Consider the following 18,634-nt stretch of genomic DNA (forward strand, 5'->3'; position numbering starts at 1 on the left):
ACGACTGTATCATGAGCAACTGCAATTTCCATCCTGATTGCGGTTTTACTGCTTTGAACTTACAGCAGCATATATGCCACCGATGGTAAAATACACCCACATTATGGCCCTCTGAATGAGGCCAATGTGCATCCAGTGTTTATGAAATGGAAAACCACATTCATTGTACCATATTTTACTACTTAGAGCGAAGTTAGCCAAACCAACCAATTTCTGGAGGACCAGTTAAAGGGGTCTTCCCAGATTTTGATACTGATGACCTATCCTCAGAATAGTCCAATGAATGAAGATGGAGGCAGCATGTCCGGTACAAAAAAATCCTTTTATTGGGAGCCGCTTAGGTGAACAAACGTGCAAAGGGTTGTTACGTTTCGGCTAACACATAGCCACATAGGTGTTTGATAAAGGCTATGTGTTAGCCGAAACGTAACAACCCTTTGCACGTTTGTTCACCTAAGCGGCTCCCAATAAAGGGATTTTTTGTACCGGACATGCTGCCTCCATCTTCATTCATTGGACTTGTACGTTCAGGAGCCCTGATGGATCTAGGACTCCAGGCAGGCTGTTGCATTCCGGATGACCATAGGTTTTGGTGAGTTCGACTCCACAACACTTTCTTTCTATTCTCAGAATAGGTCATCAGTATCTCATCAGGGGGGTTCCGACACTGATCAGCTGTTTGAGAAGGCACCGGTGCTCCTGTGAGGGACGCGGCCTTCTCACAGCTTTCCAAGCACAGCTGCTATTCAATGTACAGTACTGTGCTTGGAAAGCTGAGAGAAGGCCGCGGCACTCACAGGAGCACCGGTGCCTTCTCAAACAGCTGATCAGTGGGGGTCCCGGGTGTCGTAACCCCCCTGATGAGATACATTTGACCTATCCTGAGGATAGGATGATGTGTGAAAAAGGATGTGTAAATAATCTCTCATCCAGGAGGAGGAAAGCGTCCTCTTTAATGCCATCTATTGGCGGTAGCTTCGTATACAAGGTCTGTTAAAGGGGTTGTCCGAGTTATGAAAAAAAAATATATAGCACTGAAGATCTGATGTGCAGCAATATATAACTGAGCTAAGCAAGTTTTATGCAAAAAATATATATATATTTCCTCATTTCCCTGGTTCTTTTCTGGCCCTTTGTTTACATGCAATAAAAACAATCTCTGCCCCTCCCCCTGCTCTGCTAAGGGAGTAAATACAAGAGCTGCCCTGAGTGACACGTCTGCCTGCTGGGAGACTCTGCAGCATGTTGTATGTGTAGGACTACAAGTCCCAGCTGTAAAATGACACTGCTAAGGGAGTGAATACAAGAGCTGCCCTGAGTGACATGTCTGCCTGCTGGGAGACTCTGCAGCATGTTGTATGTGTAGAACTACAAGTCCCAGCTGTACAATGACACTGCTAATACACACAGGATCTTCCCCCTACCTTCTTGTGGAATGCTCTCTCCAGTCTGTCAGCTCCTGTGCCCAAAATTGTCACTGCTGCAGATACCCAGTGTGTGCAGCTGAAGGGGTTAAGAATCCTAGGAGAGAGAGCAGACGGCAGTGAAGGGGGGGGGGGGGGGGGGGGGGCGGGCGTGGCCAGCACATTGATGTCTGGTTTGCAGGCTTGTAAACAAAGTTTATCAGAGCAGGGAGAGAAGCTGACATCACAGGGAAATCTGAGAAACCAGCCACTGGAGATAAAGTGAGTTAATTGGAAAGCTGTTACATTTGCCCAGTTAGGAACATAGAAAGAACAAAAAAATAACTCGGACAACCCCTTTAACCTTTGACTTATACAGGGTAGGTGCCTACAGTAGATGACACTAAAGAGGCAGTTTTCTTTTTCCCTGGATGAGAGCTTATTTGCATATCCCTTTTCCCAAGGAGCAATACCTGGCCTCTAAGACTTCTTACACCAACTGGCGGCTTCCATAGGTAGATACAGAACCCCCCGCGAACATCAATGGTCTCTCCCCTAACCTTTAATGTTGATAAGGGGAACGAAACTCAAAACAGCTGTTTGCATATGGATGGCTTCCCCTGTGCCAATCTCCAGAAGCATTACACCTAGAGACTCCGCTCTCTCTGCAACTGCCGCACCCTCTGCACTTTGATTGACAGCTCCAGGCAATGTAAATGTCATGACATCTAGACCTGTCAATCATAGTGCAGTGGGCGCGGCAGCTGCAGAGAGAGCAGAGCCTCTAGGAGTAACGGCAACGCCCCCGTTGCTCCTAGAGGCTCATTTGCATATATTGAAACTTCATTTTTCTCAGCAATGCGGGCACATATGAACATGGGACCAACACAGATGTCTTCAGCTGCCAAGCGCACATGTCAGGCTACTTTCACACTAGCTTTTTAGTTTTTCGGTATTGAGATCCGTCATAGGGGCTCAATACCGGGAAAAAAAACGCTTCAGTTTTGTTCCCATTCATTGTCAATGGGGACAAAAAACTGAACTGAACAAAACGGAATGCACCAGAATGAATTCCGTTCTGTTTAGTTGCGTTCCCATACCAGCATGTTGTAGTTTGTTTTCCGTCCTGGGAATGCGGAGCAAGACGGATCTGGCATGATCCACAATCTGCCACAATAGAAAACTGCTCCATCCTCCATTGACTTTCAATGGAGTTCATGACGGATCCGTCTTGGCCATGTTAAAGATAATACAACCGGATCCGTTCATCACAGATGCAGACGGTTGTATTATCAGTAAGGGAAGCGTTTTTGCTGATCCCTGCCGTCCGGTAAAAACGCCGGTGTGAAAGTAGCCTAACAGGTCAGCCAGTGTCATGGGCACAAATCTGCTGACAGATCTTACAGCCTGTGGCCCTATCTGCGGGACGTGTAGGTAACGCACACATGATTCCAACATACTGTCGTACCGCTAACGTCCCGTCTTTTTATAGTCGCTCGTAATAATATAGCCTCTTGTCGATTGCATTGCTGGCGCTGTAGTGGTACGAGCAGGCGGTGACACAAAGCGTCTCTTTCTTTCATTGCCTCTATTTATGTAACACATTTATTGCCAATTTAGAGGTTTACTGCACTCCCCTGTCACACTTGACACAGCGCAGAATTAGTACGTATACTTTAACATTTATATGGCCTTTTCTTTAGCAAATGCATTACCTACAGGGATAGAATCACTGGGCTGTGAGAGCCATTATTGATTAATTATAGTTATAGATATTCAGAGAAGAAAGAGTTGCTGTTCTGTCTTCGGCTATCGGAATAGTTACAGTGCTGTAATAGAAAATAACACAATTTCTGTTTGTGCGTTCTTACAGCTATATGTAGGGCCTTTGTTTTACGTGATAGGGATGCAAATTAGTTTATATCATAAAAATCAGGGGCACCCATCTGTAGGCAGCACTGTTTCGGGGTTCCTGCCTCTCATCGATGCAGAGATGTAGTTTGAAGCTCCTGGGTCTTTGTGAGCGGGGCAGTTATGGGCCTGGTTGGGACCACCAGAGAGTGGCCGTGCATGTGCAGCTGCTCTCTGTTCACTTCAGGGGCCCCATTCTGGAGATCAGTTTAGGTCCCCCCTCTGACACCCAATGCAATCTAACATTGATGGCCTATCCTAGCGATACGCCGTCAGTGTCCCAGATGGGCTAAGCCCTTTAAAAGGCATTAAAAAAGGTTTTCCAGGATTTAAATATTGATGACCTATCCAGAGGAAGATCGTTGGAGGTCCGAGAGCGCTCACCCATCAGTCACGTGGCCTTCCTGCCTCTCAGTCCCATTCAAGTCAATGTGGTTGAGCTGCCATACCAAGCACAGCCACTATGCAGTGTATGGCACTGTGCTTTGATAAAGCGCTGAGGCCCTTTCAAACAGCAGATCAGAGGGGGTGCAAGGAGTCGGACCCCCACGATCAGATATTGATGACTGATCCCGAGGACTGTTTAAATCCTTTAAAGGGGTTCTCCGAGATTTAGATATTGATGACCTATCCTCAGGATAGGACATCAGTATGACTTCGGTGGGGATCCGACTCACGGCACACCGGTGATCAGCTGTTTGAGGATGCTGCGGCGCTCAGCGGAGCTCTGGTGAGCGCTGCCGCTTCCTCACAGCTTACCAACCATTTCCATTGGATAGCGGCTGTACTCGGTATCCCAGCTCAGCCCAATTCACTTGAATGGGGCTGAGCTGCGCCTGGGTCATGTGACCGATACCAACCATTTCCATTGGATAATAGCTGTGCTTGGTATCCCAGCTCAGCCCCATTCACTTGAATGGAACTGAGCTGCGCCGAGGCCATGTGACCGATGTACGGTAAAGCAACTGGCCTAGGAAAAGGGTTAAGTGCTCGCAGAGCGCCGCGGCCTCTTCGTACAGCTGATCAGTGGGGGTCCTGAGAGTCAGACCCCCGCCAATCTCATATTAATTACCTCTCCTAAGGATAGGCCATCAATATGTAAATCCCGGAGAAGCCCTTTAACTTGTTTTGTTGATCTTAGTCAATGGTCGATTTTATTTTTACTTATCGCTGCCTGGTTATTTTTTTCTTTTTATTCAGTAATCTAAGCCTCGCAAAAATATCCATTGCTGTGATTTAGGAGTAGATGGCATTGTGAACAATGATGTATAAGGCGATTTAAACTTTGTAATTTTTTCCACCATTTATTAATGCATGTAAAAAGTCACTTAAGAATTTTGAGCCATTTTAAGGGATTTTGCATTCATAACGCCGCCACCCAGTGTGAATAAAAGCTGAACTTTTACCACTGAAAATTTTTAGGCCTTATTAACAAAAAGCGGCTCCAGCTTATTGAGGCTGGTCAGTGTGAGGCTCGAAATCGCGCTCATTACTTGCAGTACTGTGTTACAGATGTAGCAGAGATCAGTTTGTCATTTACCTCCTATTTTTGTGAACCAAGGGGTAATGCCACGATTCATGTAAAGAATGAAAATCAGACATCATATAAACTACAAACTACAAAGCTAGAACCAGCCCTGTACCTCACATAGATCCGGAGATCTCCACATTCACTGTGCCAATTGCTCTGCTAGATCTAGTTCGCTGGGGGAGTGTCCTTTTTGCTGCAGCTGGTTGCAGTTGAAGGATGGAACTGAGCATGTGTGTCCACCTCAGTGAGGTGGACAGAAAACTTAGAAAAAGAAAAAACAGCAGGGGGTGCTATACAAAATAGATTTTACTAAATAGCTCAGTGGCTATACAGCATTTTTCATTTCATGCAATTAGAGAAGTATGGAAAGGACAACTCCTTTGTCTAATAAGAACAATGGTCCTAATAAGAACAACTTATCTTCACATGACCTGCCTCAAGGGGACGATTTCCACCAGTGGCTTCCAGACATGGGAGTCAGAACTGCCCAAAGAACAAAACGTGGAGGCAAAGGCAGGAAAGCTCAAGCAGGTAGTGAGCCAAGGAAAAACATTAGGGCACTGCTATGCGGAGACTGTAGGGGTGTAGTGTTGTACTGGTATGTGCTCACATATGGGTATTGTTTGGTGTTGCTATAATGGTATATTAGGCTGGGTTCACATCACCCTTTCATTTTCCGTTCCTCAGGACAGACATTTTTTTTAGCACTTTTTGGTACCTTTTTTTTTTCACACATTTTATGATTTTTTTTCCAGATATTTTCCCCCTATGGATGTCAATCGGCTTTGTAACTTTGAGAAACAACGATCTACGTAACTCTTGTCCATCCAACTACCGAATGAAAAAAAATATATCACCAAATTTTTTTCTACCAGTTAAAACCAGATAGCGGCTCTTTTTCTAATCTGATTTGCAGATTTATTTATTCTCTTTTCTGAACATTATTAGGCCATCTTGCCTGAGCTGTTCTTAACAGCATTCACAAAGCATTAAAAAAATTGCTTTATAGCGGCCCCATGGGCCATAGACACAATAGTCAGGAGGGGACCTGATTGACTTCTATGTGAGAGTCTTCTAGGCATGCTCTGTGACCTGTGCAGAGGTCATTGTACAAGGAAAGAATAGAGAAGATGTGATTCTGTCTTATCTATACACAGAGGTGATATCATTATAGGCAGGCTTTGAATCACAGATAAGCAGATAACTGCAGTAAAGAGATCTGTACAGACCAATAAGTGACGCCAATTATTAGGCTTAGGGAACTTTTACACTAGCGTTTTTCTTTTCCGGCGCCGAGTTCCGTCCTAGGGGCTCAAATCCGTAAAAGAACTGATCAGTTTTATCCCCATGCATTCTGAATAGAGAGTAATCCGTTCAGGATCCATCAGGATGCATCCAGTTCAGTCTTTATTACTAATCAGGCTTTTCAGAAAACCGTAGCATGTTGTATTTTTACCTCCGGCCAAAAATCCGGAACACTTCGACTGAACGCTGGATCCGGCATTTTTCCCATTGACTTGCGCCGTGTGTTCCTTCAAACCGGATCCGGCTTTTGCATGTTAAACCCTAAAAATGTGAAAAAAAGTTAAAGTCCATAAATGGCTGATCCGTTTTTTCCAATGCATTTTTTCATTGTGATCATAATCCTGATCAGGAATCAAATGTAATCAGTTTTCACACGTTTTTTCTGGATCCGGCGGGCAGTTCCGGCAACGGAATTGCCCGCCGGATTCAAACAACGCTAGTGTAAAAGTATCCTTAGGGTACTTTCACTCTAGCGTTTTTCTTTTCCGGCATTGAGTTCCGTCCTAGGTGCTCTATACCGGAAAAGAACTGATTAGTTATATCCCCATGCATTCTGAATGGAGAGCAATCCGTTCAGGATGCATCAGGATGTCTTCAGTTCAGTCTTTTTGACTGATCAGGCAAAAGATAAAACCGCAGCATGCTACAGTTTTATCTCCGGCCCAAAAAAAACTTAAGACTTGCCTGAATGCTGGATCCGGCATTTTTTTTCCATAGCGACGGAACTGCCTACCGGATTCCTCTGCCGCAAGTGTGAAAGTAGCCTTAGTGACCAGTGCAAAAACTGCAGGGGATTTTTTGTTTAAATATAGATATTGACATGGAAAATTAGAAATAACATCACTAAAAAACGTGATTTAAACAGAAGGTCATTTTCTGATGACACATTCCCTTTAAGGTAGTAAAAAATGGACATCCCCTTCAAGAAGAACTTTTTTTCCGATTATCTCAGTTGTGAAAATACTTGTTTATGCTGTCATTTTTTGTGTTTTCTTGTATCCCTTGTGTCGGTTACTGTACTATATAATTTTCTCTGAAATATTATACCCCGACTGCTTACTCTCCGCTGACTCATAAACCTCATCCTCAGTGGTATTAATTCGTATAATGAATCCTTCCTAGACTACAATTACTGTAAAAATCCGAGCGAGCAGCACGACTGACGAAGCAATATTGTAAACATATTGGCAGGCGATGTGGAGTAAACACAGATTTACAAGGAATATTAATATAATTTAATTCCACATTGCTTGAAGTTTTGATTTAAGCATGTCAAAACTTCACTATTTATGTGACTAAAAGATGAATATAAAATGTGAATGTATTTGGCACCTTAATAATACGAATACTTATAAGTGACAGCTTGTCATGTAAACTGACATATTCTGCCGGAGCATTCTATTAAAAATCCTTGACTATTACGATTAAATTTTTGAAGGGAGCGTCCCCTCTTCAAATTCACCGCAGGCTTTTAACATTTGTGCCTGAATATCGGAGACCTAAGTGTAATATATGCAGACGAAAGTTGTTATCATGCGCAATCGTTAATGACTAACTAGCAGAATGTCTGGAGTCGAAAAGGACCTGGAGGTGTTTGTATCTGTGTCTGTCACAAAGGTAAATTATAGCAAAAGCATCATTTGGTTTATTAAAGTGACTGGGCCGTCACTTATTATACTGCATGAGCTCTTTGTAGCACTGGAGAGTTTTAATACTCACCTTTCCTCCGTTCGCCCATGGGTATAGTAGGTGCGAGGGTGAGCGCCCTACCTCTCTGTACATATCGGTTGCTCTCATGTCAGAAGACTGATAAACTGATTTTTGTAGGTGCCAGAATGGGTTAAAAGTAAGGGAATAGTGAAGTGAACTTGTTTTTTTTTTTTTTAAACCCATTTTGGTCCTCTTTAAATAAAAATAAATCTCCAGAAATCCTCTTTAAAGGGGCATCTGTCAGACTGGCTGACCTGTTCCATGTGCGCTTGGCAGATGAAGGCATCTGTGTTGGTCCCATGTTCCTATGTGCCCGCATTGCTGTACCCCTCCGTACCAGTCTGTTAATAGTGTCTTGTTTACTTTTTGATTACTATGTAACCCCAGCTGTATGTACAGCTCCATGGAATTAATGGCGCTTTAAAATAAATAATAATCATAATAAAAATGATGCTTTAATAAATGCAAATGAGCCTCTAGGAGCAACGGGGGCGTTGCCATTACTCCTAGAGCCTCCGCACTCTCTGCAACTGCTGCACCATCTGCACTTTGATTGACATGGTCAGGCGGTGTAAAAGTGATCACAAGTCAATGGTATGAGAACTGACTGTTATTGTGCTCTGTTTTTGTTTGTACTACAGTTCCTCCAAAAAGATATAGTAAAAGGCTAGTGATTGCGGCAATTATCAGAAAGCACCATTCTTAGGTATGCTCCTTCCCCATAATTGCCCTGTGTAAACTTACCCCTGATCACCCCATGAATGAGCAAACAGTTGTTCATCGGGTGAAAGTGTTGCTGGTGTGGTCCCCTAAATCATTGTTTCTGGGAGCAGACCGTGCCGTCTAAACGGTGATGTTCTACCCAGGAACAATGAATGTGTATGTGGACGAGTGATCACCTTAGCTTTAGTGCTTTCACCTCCTGTAACGAGCAGGCAATTGTCGGGAACAAATGGTTTGTTCCTGTAATTTCCTGCTGTGTCGGCCCATTTAAGGCCACGTACACAAATAGGGGCACTGTCAGATTTTCATGGCCATTTTTCAACCATTTGTGCATCCACTTTCTGGGTGTCTGGCCAAGCAGCCTGTAGGGAGGCATTCGAATTGCCCTGTCATTCTGCAGTGTATCAAGGGTAGAAAACCTCTACAATATTGTAGGCAGAGAAATACTCTGTATGGCTCGGTATGAAATCAGGAGCATAGATATAGAGAGGTACAATTTGGCATCACAAAGACCTGGAACTGTGGGAATGGGGCCTCAATTTGAGCAAAACATTATTTTTTTCTGATTATACACTACTCACAAAAAGTTAGGGATTGTGGGTGAAATTTCAGGATGAACCTAAAATGCACTCTCCAAACTTCTGAATGCACATGTCCAACTGTTCAATGTTTCAGTACTTTTTGCACAACTTGCTGTTCCCTAACAAAGAGCTTAATGGCAAAATTCACAACAGGTGTTTGATCCATGAAATGCCCAATAAATTTCCTGGTCCAATTAGAACTGGTATTTAAACAGTCCTACTCATCATGCTGAGACCGAGACAACAACCTAACAATTGATCACCAGTACCTCGCCATTGCGAGGCTTCAAGCAGGATGTTCTCAGACGGAAGTGGCCACTGAGCTTATAGTGTCACAGAGTGTCATAAGCAGGTTGCAACAGAGATACAGAGACTGGAGTCACAGAGTGGCATAGAAGTGGATGTCCTCTGGCCACATCCCACACTGATGACCACTTCATAATAATGCCCTGTGGAACCGAATGATGAATGCCAGACAACTCCAGGCACATTTAAAGGAGGTGAGAGGCACCTAAGTATCACGTCAGACCATTCGAAACCATTTGCATCAGCATGGTCTGCGTGATAGACGACCTGCAAGGGTACCTGACCACACCACCAGGCAGAGGCATCATCATCTGGCATGGGCCAGAGAGCATTTACGCTGGACGAGGGGAGCCTCAGCGTGGTTCACTGATGAAAGTCAAATCAGCAGAAATGATGGCTGCCAACAATGTTGGAGACGTCAAGGAGACGGCATCGGACACTGTTGTCATCAGACGAGCCTTTGGTGGTGGTGGTGTTACAGTGTGGTCAGGTGTGTCTAGTCAATACAGAACTGCCCTACACTTTGTGAATGGTCCAGTGATAAGCCCATACTACTTGAATATTATCATTAATCCAGTCAAGTGGCATGCACTTTCTCCAGACCTGAATCCTATTGAAAACCTGTAGAGGTCTGTAACTCTGTATCCCAGAACCTCAATGACCTGAGGGATGCCCTTCAGGAAGAGTGAGATGCCATGCCTCAATAAGTCGACTTGTGAACAGCATGAGACGTTGTTGTCAAGCTGTAATTGATGCTCAAGGCCACATGACAAGTTTTTGAGACATTGACATTTTTGTGGGGGTAGACCCACCACTGGGGTTGGCTTTTTGTTTCAATAAATTGTTTGAGATAAGGAAATCACCATTGCTGCTTCTACTTAAATGCCTGACTTTCATGATATAATATCACTCTAACGTTTTCCATAAATTTCACTCAAAAGCTAAATATCCCAAACTTTTTGTGAGTAGTGTATCTTTTTAAAGCCCAAAAACAATGGAAAATATTAACCCTGCATTGACTGTGGAACTGTTACTGCCTGGTGTATCATTGTGCCTGGGCAGTATGCTTCTGGCTGATGCTTTTATCAGATTTCCAGTTGTAATTCTAAAACACAGATTTGCGGTGAATATGGGAATTTATTTTTTAATAAATTTTGATAAATATCCATCCTTCCTCTTTATATAGTAAAGCCAGTCCAGTTTGACAAACATTGTTTAGTTGTAGTAAAGCTGATATTACTTTGTCAATTTTACGATGGTTGTACACTAATAGAAAAAAATCCTAAAAATTGATTTATTCATACGTTGTTTGTTTATTACAGGTAATGGAATTGGAAATGAATCGTCCATGTCCCGGAATGTGAGCAAACTCATTGTTTCACCTCCTGGATTTAATGGACAACCGAAAAAGGGGCACTTAATATTTGATGCCTGCTTTGAAAGTGGTAAGTGTGATAAATGTATTAACCGTATCAACTCAGGCTGCCCAATCTTGGGATTATATTAAAAGATTGACATCATGTACTAAGCTCTAGGCAGAAAGGCTATATCAAAGCTCTGCTAGGTCCATTCACATTGTTAGATGGATCTACATGGTGCCATATAGACCCTGTTGACTGGGGTCTGTTGGGGTTAAGTCTGTTGCGGTTTGTTGGGGTTTAATGCTGTACGGTGTTCCGTCTCCGTACAACCAATCAGAGGTCAGCTTTGGAAAAATTAATGCTGCTCTCTGGCTGTATAGGCAAAGCACAGGAAGATTTTCTAGTGATAAATCATGTCCATTGGATGTTCTCAAAAACGTTGACAGCAGGCGCATAAGTTGAAGCTCCCAGGTCGCAAAGCAAAATCTACAACAGGGTCTCCTGCCTACCATGTGCCATTTATAATACTGTTACCCCCTTATGTAGCAAGGCTAAGCCCTGTTTGACATACAGTTAGCTAAAATGTGGGAAGATAATAAAAATGCATGCCTATATACAGTCAGGTCCATAAATATTGGGACATCAACACAATTCTAACATTTTTGGCTCTATACACCACCACAATGTATTTGAAATGAAACTAACAAGATGTGCTTTACCTGCAGACTGTCAGCTTTAATTTGAGGGTATTTACATCCAAATCAGGTGAACGGTGTAGGAATTACAACAGTTTGCATATGTGCCTCCCACTTGCTAAGGGACCAAAAGTAATGGGACAATTGGCTTCTCAGCTGTTCCATGGCCAGGTGTGTGTTATTCCCTCATTATCCCAATTACAATGAGCAGATAGAAAGGTGCACAGTTCTTTTCAAGTCTGCTATTTGCATTTGGTATCTGTTGCTGTCAACTCTCAAGATGAGATCCAAGGAGCTGTCACTATCAGTAAAGCAAGCCATCATTAGGCTGTAAAAACAAAACAAACCCATCAGAGAGATGGCAAAAACATTAGGCGTCAAAGTCAACAAATCAAGAGAAGACTTCACCAGAGTGAATACAGAGGGTTCACCACAAGATGTAAACCATTGGTGAGCCTCAAAAACAGGAAGGCCAGATTACAGTTTGCCAAACGACATCTAAAAAAGCCTTCACAGTTCTGGAACAACATCCTATGGACAGATGAGACCAAGATCAACTTGTACCAGAGTGATGGGAAGAGAAGAGTATGGCGAAGGAAAGGAACTGCTCATGATCCTAAGCATACCACCTCATCAGTGAAGCATGGTGGTGGTAGTGTCATGGCGTGGGCATGTATGGCTGCCAATGGAACTGGTTCTCTTGTATTTATTGATGATGTGACTGCTGACAAAAGCAGCAGGATGAATTCTGAAGTGTTTCAGGCAATATTATCTGCTCATATTCAGCCAAATGCTTCAGAACTCATTGGACGGCGCTTCACAGTGCAGATGGAAAAATTACCCAAAGCATACTGCAAAAGCAACCAAAGGGAAAGAAGTGGAATGGCCAAGTCATTCACCAAGTCAATCACCTGACCTGAATCCGATTGAGCATGCATTTCACTTGCTGAAGACAAAACTGAAGGGAAAATGCCCCAAGAACAAGCAGGAACTGAAGACAGTTGCAGTAGAGGCCTGGCAGAGCATCACCAGGGATGAAACCCAACATCTGGTGATGTCTATGCGTTCCAGACTTCAGGCTGTAATTGACTGCAAAGGATTTGCAACCAAGTATTAAAAAGTGAAAGTTTGATTTATGATTATTATTCTGTTCCATTACTTTGTCACTTAACAAGTGGGAGGCACATATGCAAACTGTTGTAATTCCTACACCGTTCACCTGCTTTGGATGTAAATACCCTCAAATTAAAGCTGACAGTCTGCAGGTAAAGCACATCTTGTTCGTTTCATTTCAAATCCATTGTGGTGGTGGTGTATATAGCTAAAAATGTTAGAATTGTGTTGATGTCCCAATATTTATGGACCTGACTGTAGATACCACACTAGTATTTGTGGAGACAACCATTCCAATGGGCACCAATCGGCAGAGCTAGATGCGAGTTAAAATTATGGCCTGGTAGAGAACAAGCACCATGTAAGATTAAATTCTCAGTGCCACTCTCAGTAAAATTGACATAAACCTCTGTGATAAAAATTTGTGAATCCATTGGATAGGGCATACTTGGATATCTCTTTTGAGAATGATACGTGATGGGAGATTACACGAGTTCCCTTTAGATATTCCATTTTACAATAACTATCAAATTTGGACGTGTCAACGGACGCAGTTCATGGGGTACTAGCACCTGCTGACTGTTTCATTTAGCCTGGTAAGTGAGATTGAGCTTAAAGGGGTTGTCCCAGATGATGAAAAATCTCAAACAAAATAAAAGTTATACTCACTTCTTTCTCCAGTGCCATTCCCTGCATGTCCTGTACAGACTGTGGCAGTGACATACAGGTATATGGCTCTTGACTGCTGCAGCCAGCCACATACGCACATGGCCGAGCATCGGAACAGCTTGAAAAAGGGCACCTATTAAAAGGGCCCGAAACGTTGCGCTGATGATTATATTGCACTGAAGTGTACTTTATACCACTGGTGTTGAAAACTAACTAAATAAAAGAAGCAATTATACAAACCTTCTGGCGTGCTGTCTCCTACTATACATGATACAAGGTTATAAAACAAGCCTTCTGGTGGAGGGAGACCAACCCAGGTGATGCACACCCACGATAGCCTCTGAAAGGGAAAAGTGCTGTGGTCAAGACTTTGTCTTCTCTTGACTGCTGCAGCCAGTCACTGTCCTCTGGAAATTTCTTTGCAATGATTGGTGCTCACAGCTGGTCTGACAGCCCAGTTTTCATTAAAGGACCACGTTAGGGCAAAGCTACGGTTACAACAAAAAGGTTTCTGCATTGATTCCAAATGGCATGTAATTAGTGATGCAAGTCCCGCTATGCCTCACAGTTTGGATGAGGCTTAGTGTTGGTGTACAGTCCTCGTTTTACTTTGGGCTAAAAAGTTCCACTTTTGCATCATCTGTTCATAGAATTGTGGAACGGCCAAGTGGTCTTTGGCAAACTAGAGACGAGCTGCAATGTTTTTGAAACAGCAATGGCTTCCTTTGTCATGTCCTTCCACGAGCCTGTTTTTGGAAGGAAAAAGAACACCACAACGTCATCCCAGCTATGAAGCATGTTGGAGGGAGTATCATGCTCTGGGGCTGCTCTGCCGCCTCAGGGTCTGGAGGACTTGTGATCATTGAAGGAAGGTGTGCAAGGGCAGACTGGGAGCTCAAAGTGGCCCTGGAAAAAAACGTAGAAGTGGCCCAATGTTGTAGTTGGAGCCAAACTGGCAGAAAGTGTGGCCAAGCCAAGTAGGCGTGGTTTTTGCAGGGCATTCATGAGCCATGTTGGAATATGCCTTTTTGATAATTTTTTATGGAGATGAAGCAACAAAAAAACGGCAAATCCACAGTTTAGATAATTTTTTCCATTATGGTGTTCACTGTACGGAATAAATACGTTTATATTTGAATATTACGGGCATTTTGTGCTCAACAATGACAATGATCTTTATTTTTTATTTTTGTTATTAATATGGGGAAAGAGGCTGATTAGAATATTTCTATTTTTTTAATAGTTTTAAAAACTTTTTTTCATTTCTTTTCACTTATTTTAAGTCTCCCTAGGGGACTGTAACATGCGATCATCTTATCGCTGCTGCCATAGACTATACATGTATAGCAGAGATTGGGAAGGGGTTAAAATAAAAGTAATTTCCCCGTATAAACTAGGGTCTTGAGCATTATAAGTGATTGAAAACACCACCTTGTATTTAAAAACGTTTATTTCCCTTTTTTCCAAATTGTCATTGGCGGGACTCGAACCAGGGATCTTCTGTATCAGAGACAAAAGCCTCACTACCTGAGCCACAGGCTTGACAGTTTTAGGATGATGGAATTTCTCTAACTAAAAACCTTTACTAGTATTCATGTACAAAGCACTAGTATTTACACATATAGTTCTGTACACTAGGACACTCGGGTAACTGCAAAAGTCTAATTTATATGGCAATCGCAAAAATTTTATGGAGCTAAATAATTAACACATTTTAGCTCTATAGCTTTATGTCATTTATTTTCCTCTATTACATTTGTGTGATTAGTAAATAAATCTGACTTTTGCTGCTACCCCAGGACTTAAACTCATGAGTTTTGTGTCAAGACTAGATGCCTTACCAGTTCGCTACAGAGCACATTGTGACCAGCTGATAGAATTTTTCTAACTAAAATGTCCTGATACATAGAACTGCTTTTGCAGATGCCAATGCATTGTACAGGAATACTAATGGTTTTAGTTAGAGAAACTCTTCCCTGGAATAGCAGTGTGCCCTGTAGTACACTGGTAAGGTTCTGGTTTTCTATACATGAGATTTGTGGATTTGAATCCTGGGATAACTACAGAAGTATATTTTATTTAGTAATGGAGCAAAATAAATTACTATATTCATGCTTGTATATATGTGTGTGTATATATATATATATATATATATAAAGAGACAAAAGAGTTCAGTGGCAGTACCGTCAATGGAACAAATACGGGTGCAGCTGGCCCAGTGTGGATATAAGCCAATCCAGATAGATAAAAATAACATAAAGGGCAGCAAGTAAAAGATGAAAAAATCTTTAATTACCCATATGGGACAAGCGACGTTTCGGCTCAATGTGTGAGCCTTTCTCAAGCTCAATATATATATACACTCACCTAAAGAATTATTAGGAACACCTGTTCTATTTCTCATTAATGCAATTATCTAGTCAACCAATCACATGGCAGTTGCTTCAATGCTTTTAGGGGTGTGCTCCTGGTCAAGACAATCTCCTGAACTCCAGACTGAATGTCAGAATGGGAAAGAAAGGTGATTTAAACAATTTTGAGCGTGGCATGGTTGTTGGTGCCAGACGGGCCGATCTGAGTATTTCACAATCTGCTCAGTTACAGGGATTTTCACTCAGAACCATTTCTAGGGTTTACAAAGAATGGTGTGAAAAGGGAAAAACATCCAGTATGCGGCAGTCCTGTGGGCAAAAATGCCTTGTGGATGCTAGAGGTCAGAGGAGAATGGGCCGACTGATTCAAGCTGATAGAAGAGCAACGTTGACTGAAATAACCACTCGTTACAACCGAGGTATGCAGCAAAGCATTTGTGAAGCCACAACACGCACAACCTTGGGCGGATGGGCTACAACAGCAGAAGACCCCACCGGGTACCACTCATCTCCACTACAAATAGGAAAAAGAGGCTACAATTTGCACGAGCTCACCAAAATTGGACTGTTGAAGACTGGAAAAATATTGCCTGGTCTGATGAGTCTCGATTTCTGTTGAGACATTCAAATGGTAGAGTCCGAATTTGGCGTAAACAGAATGAGAACATGTATCCATCCTCTGATGGCTACTTCCAGCAGGATAATGCACCATGTCACAAAGCTCGAATCATTTCAAATTGGTTTCTTGAACATGACAATGAGTTCACTGTGCTAAAATGGCCCCCACAGTCACCAGATCTCAACCCAATAGAGCATTTTTGGGATGTGGTGGAACGGGAGCTTCGTGCCCTGGATGTGCATCCCTCAAATCTCCATCAACTGCAAGATGTTATCCTATCAATATGGGCCAACATTTCTAAAGAATGCTATCAGCACCTTGTTGAATCAATGCCACGTAGAATTAAGGCAGTTCTGAAGGCAAAAGGGGGTCCAACACCGTATTAGTATGGTGTTCCTAATAATTCTTTAGGTGAATGTATATATACTGTGTGTGTGTATATATATATATATATATATATATATATATACTGTGTGTATATATATATATATATATATATATTTATATACAGTACAGACCAAAAGTTTGGACACACCTTCTCATTCAAAGAGTTTTCTTTATTTTCATGACTATGAAGGCATCAAAACTATGAATTAACACATGTGGAATTATATACATAACAAACAAGTGTGAAACAACTGAAAATATGTCATATTCTAGGTTCATCAAAGTAGCCACCTTTTGCTTTGATTACTGCTTTGCACACTCTTGGCATTCTCTTGATGAGCTTCAAGAGGTAGTCCCCTGAAATGGTCTTCCAACATTCTTGAAGGAGTTCCCAGAGATGCTTAGCACTTGTTGGCCCTTTTGCCTTTACTCTGCGGTCCAGCTCACCCCAAACCATCTCGATTGGGTTCAGGTCTGGTGACTGTGGAGGCCAGGTCATCTGGCGCAGCACCCCATCACTCTCCTTCATGGTCAAATAGCCCTTACTTTCAAAGTTTTCCCAATTTTTCGGCTGACTGACTGACCTTCATTTCTTAAAATAATGATGGCCACTCGTTTTTCTTTACTTAGCTGCTTTTTTCTTGCCATAATACAAATTCTAACAGTCTATTCAGTAGGACTATCAGCTGTGTATCCACCTGACTTCTCCTCAATGCCACTGATGGTCCCAACCCCATTTATAAGGCAAGAAATCCCACTTATTAAACCTGACAGGGCACACCTGTGAAGTGAAAACCATTTCAGGGGACTACCTCTTGAAGCTCATCAAGAGAATGCCAAGAGTGTGCAAAGCAGTAATCAAAGCAAAAGGTGGCTACTTTGAAGAACCTAGAATATGACATATTTTCAGTTGTTTCACACTTGTTTGTTATGTATATAATTCCACATGTGTTAATTCATAGTTTTGATGCCTTCAGTGTGAATCTACAATTTTCATAGTCATGAAAATAAAGAAAATCTACAATTTTCATAGTCATGAAAATAAAGAAAACTCTTTGAATGAGAAGGTGTGTCCAAACTTTTGGTCTGTACTGTATATGTATAAATATATATATTGTGACACAGTGAGGGGTTGTGTCTGGCAAGGCAGGTATTTTCCTCCCAGCATGTGTGGCTGGGCTGATTTCCATCCAGGTGAGGTCAAAGGTTTTGGCAGCTGTCCTTAAATAGGCAGCAGAGATGTCTCTGTGTTGGGATCTAGGAGCCTTGTGTCTGGATGAAGGCTTGCTACCTGTTTGGCGTGAAAACAGGTTGGTGCTGCTATGATCAAGGACTCTTTGAGGCAGAATTGCCGCATGGTGTGTATTACCACCAACACCACAAGGTGACTTTTTGTTTGAATATGACTGCTTGTTTTGTCACTTGCCTAAAGTGTGAATAAAACACTGAACTATTTGATCCAAAGAACTTGTTGTTGCCTCTATACTGTGTCCGCTAATCCTGTCTACTAGAGCGAGTCCCTACAATTAGTGGAGGATACTGGCAAGAGCAGTGAGGCTGGCGTGAATGCCGATATTTTTGGTTTCTGCATTTTTCAGGCACGATTGTATGTCGTACATTAAACCAGCTGTATTACAACTAGTGCCTCACGACAAAATGGAGGCTGTTGTGAAGGCCCTCATAAAGGCTTATCTGCAGCAGCGAGAGACAAACCTGTAGCAACGCAAGGCTAATAAGCAGCAGCAGGAGACTAACCAGTTGCAGCTACAACATGTGATGGCTTTGCAGATAGCAGGAGCAACCCAGAGCGTCCACGATGCCCGGAAAGCAGCAACCTACCTGGTGATGTACGAGAAAGTGGTTATCAGGGAAAAGCTACCCCGTGACCAGTGGGCTGAGGTCGTCACTCCATTCCTGGCATCCGATTCCCAGCGGGTGTATTTTGTCT

General features: G+C 42.6%; 1 protein-coding gene across 1 annotated transcript in view; it reads left to right on the forward strand.

Annotated features, from left to right (window-relative positions):
* The first annotated feature begins 5,207 nt into the window (after window positions 1-5,207).
* AGBL4 (AGBL carboxypeptidase 4) overlaps window positions 5,208-18,634 on the forward strand; it is a 1,824,141-nt gene continuing 1,810,714 nt past the window's right edge. Inside the window, exons 1-2 of the mRNA XM_040408812.1 lie at window positions 5,208-5,376; window positions 10,793-10,915. Coding sequence (XP_040264746.1) covers window positions 5,208-5,376; window positions 10,793-10,915 — 292 coding nt within the window. The remainder of the gene's footprint in view (window positions 5,377-10,792; window positions 10,916-18,634) is intronic.

This window comes from Bufo bufo, chromosome 9 (assembly GCF_905171765.1).
Source record: "Bufo bufo chromosome 9, aBufBuf1.1, whole genome shotgun sequence".
Lineage (NCBI taxonomy): Eukaryota > Metazoa > Chordata > Amphibia > Anura > Bufonidae > Bufo > Bufo bufo.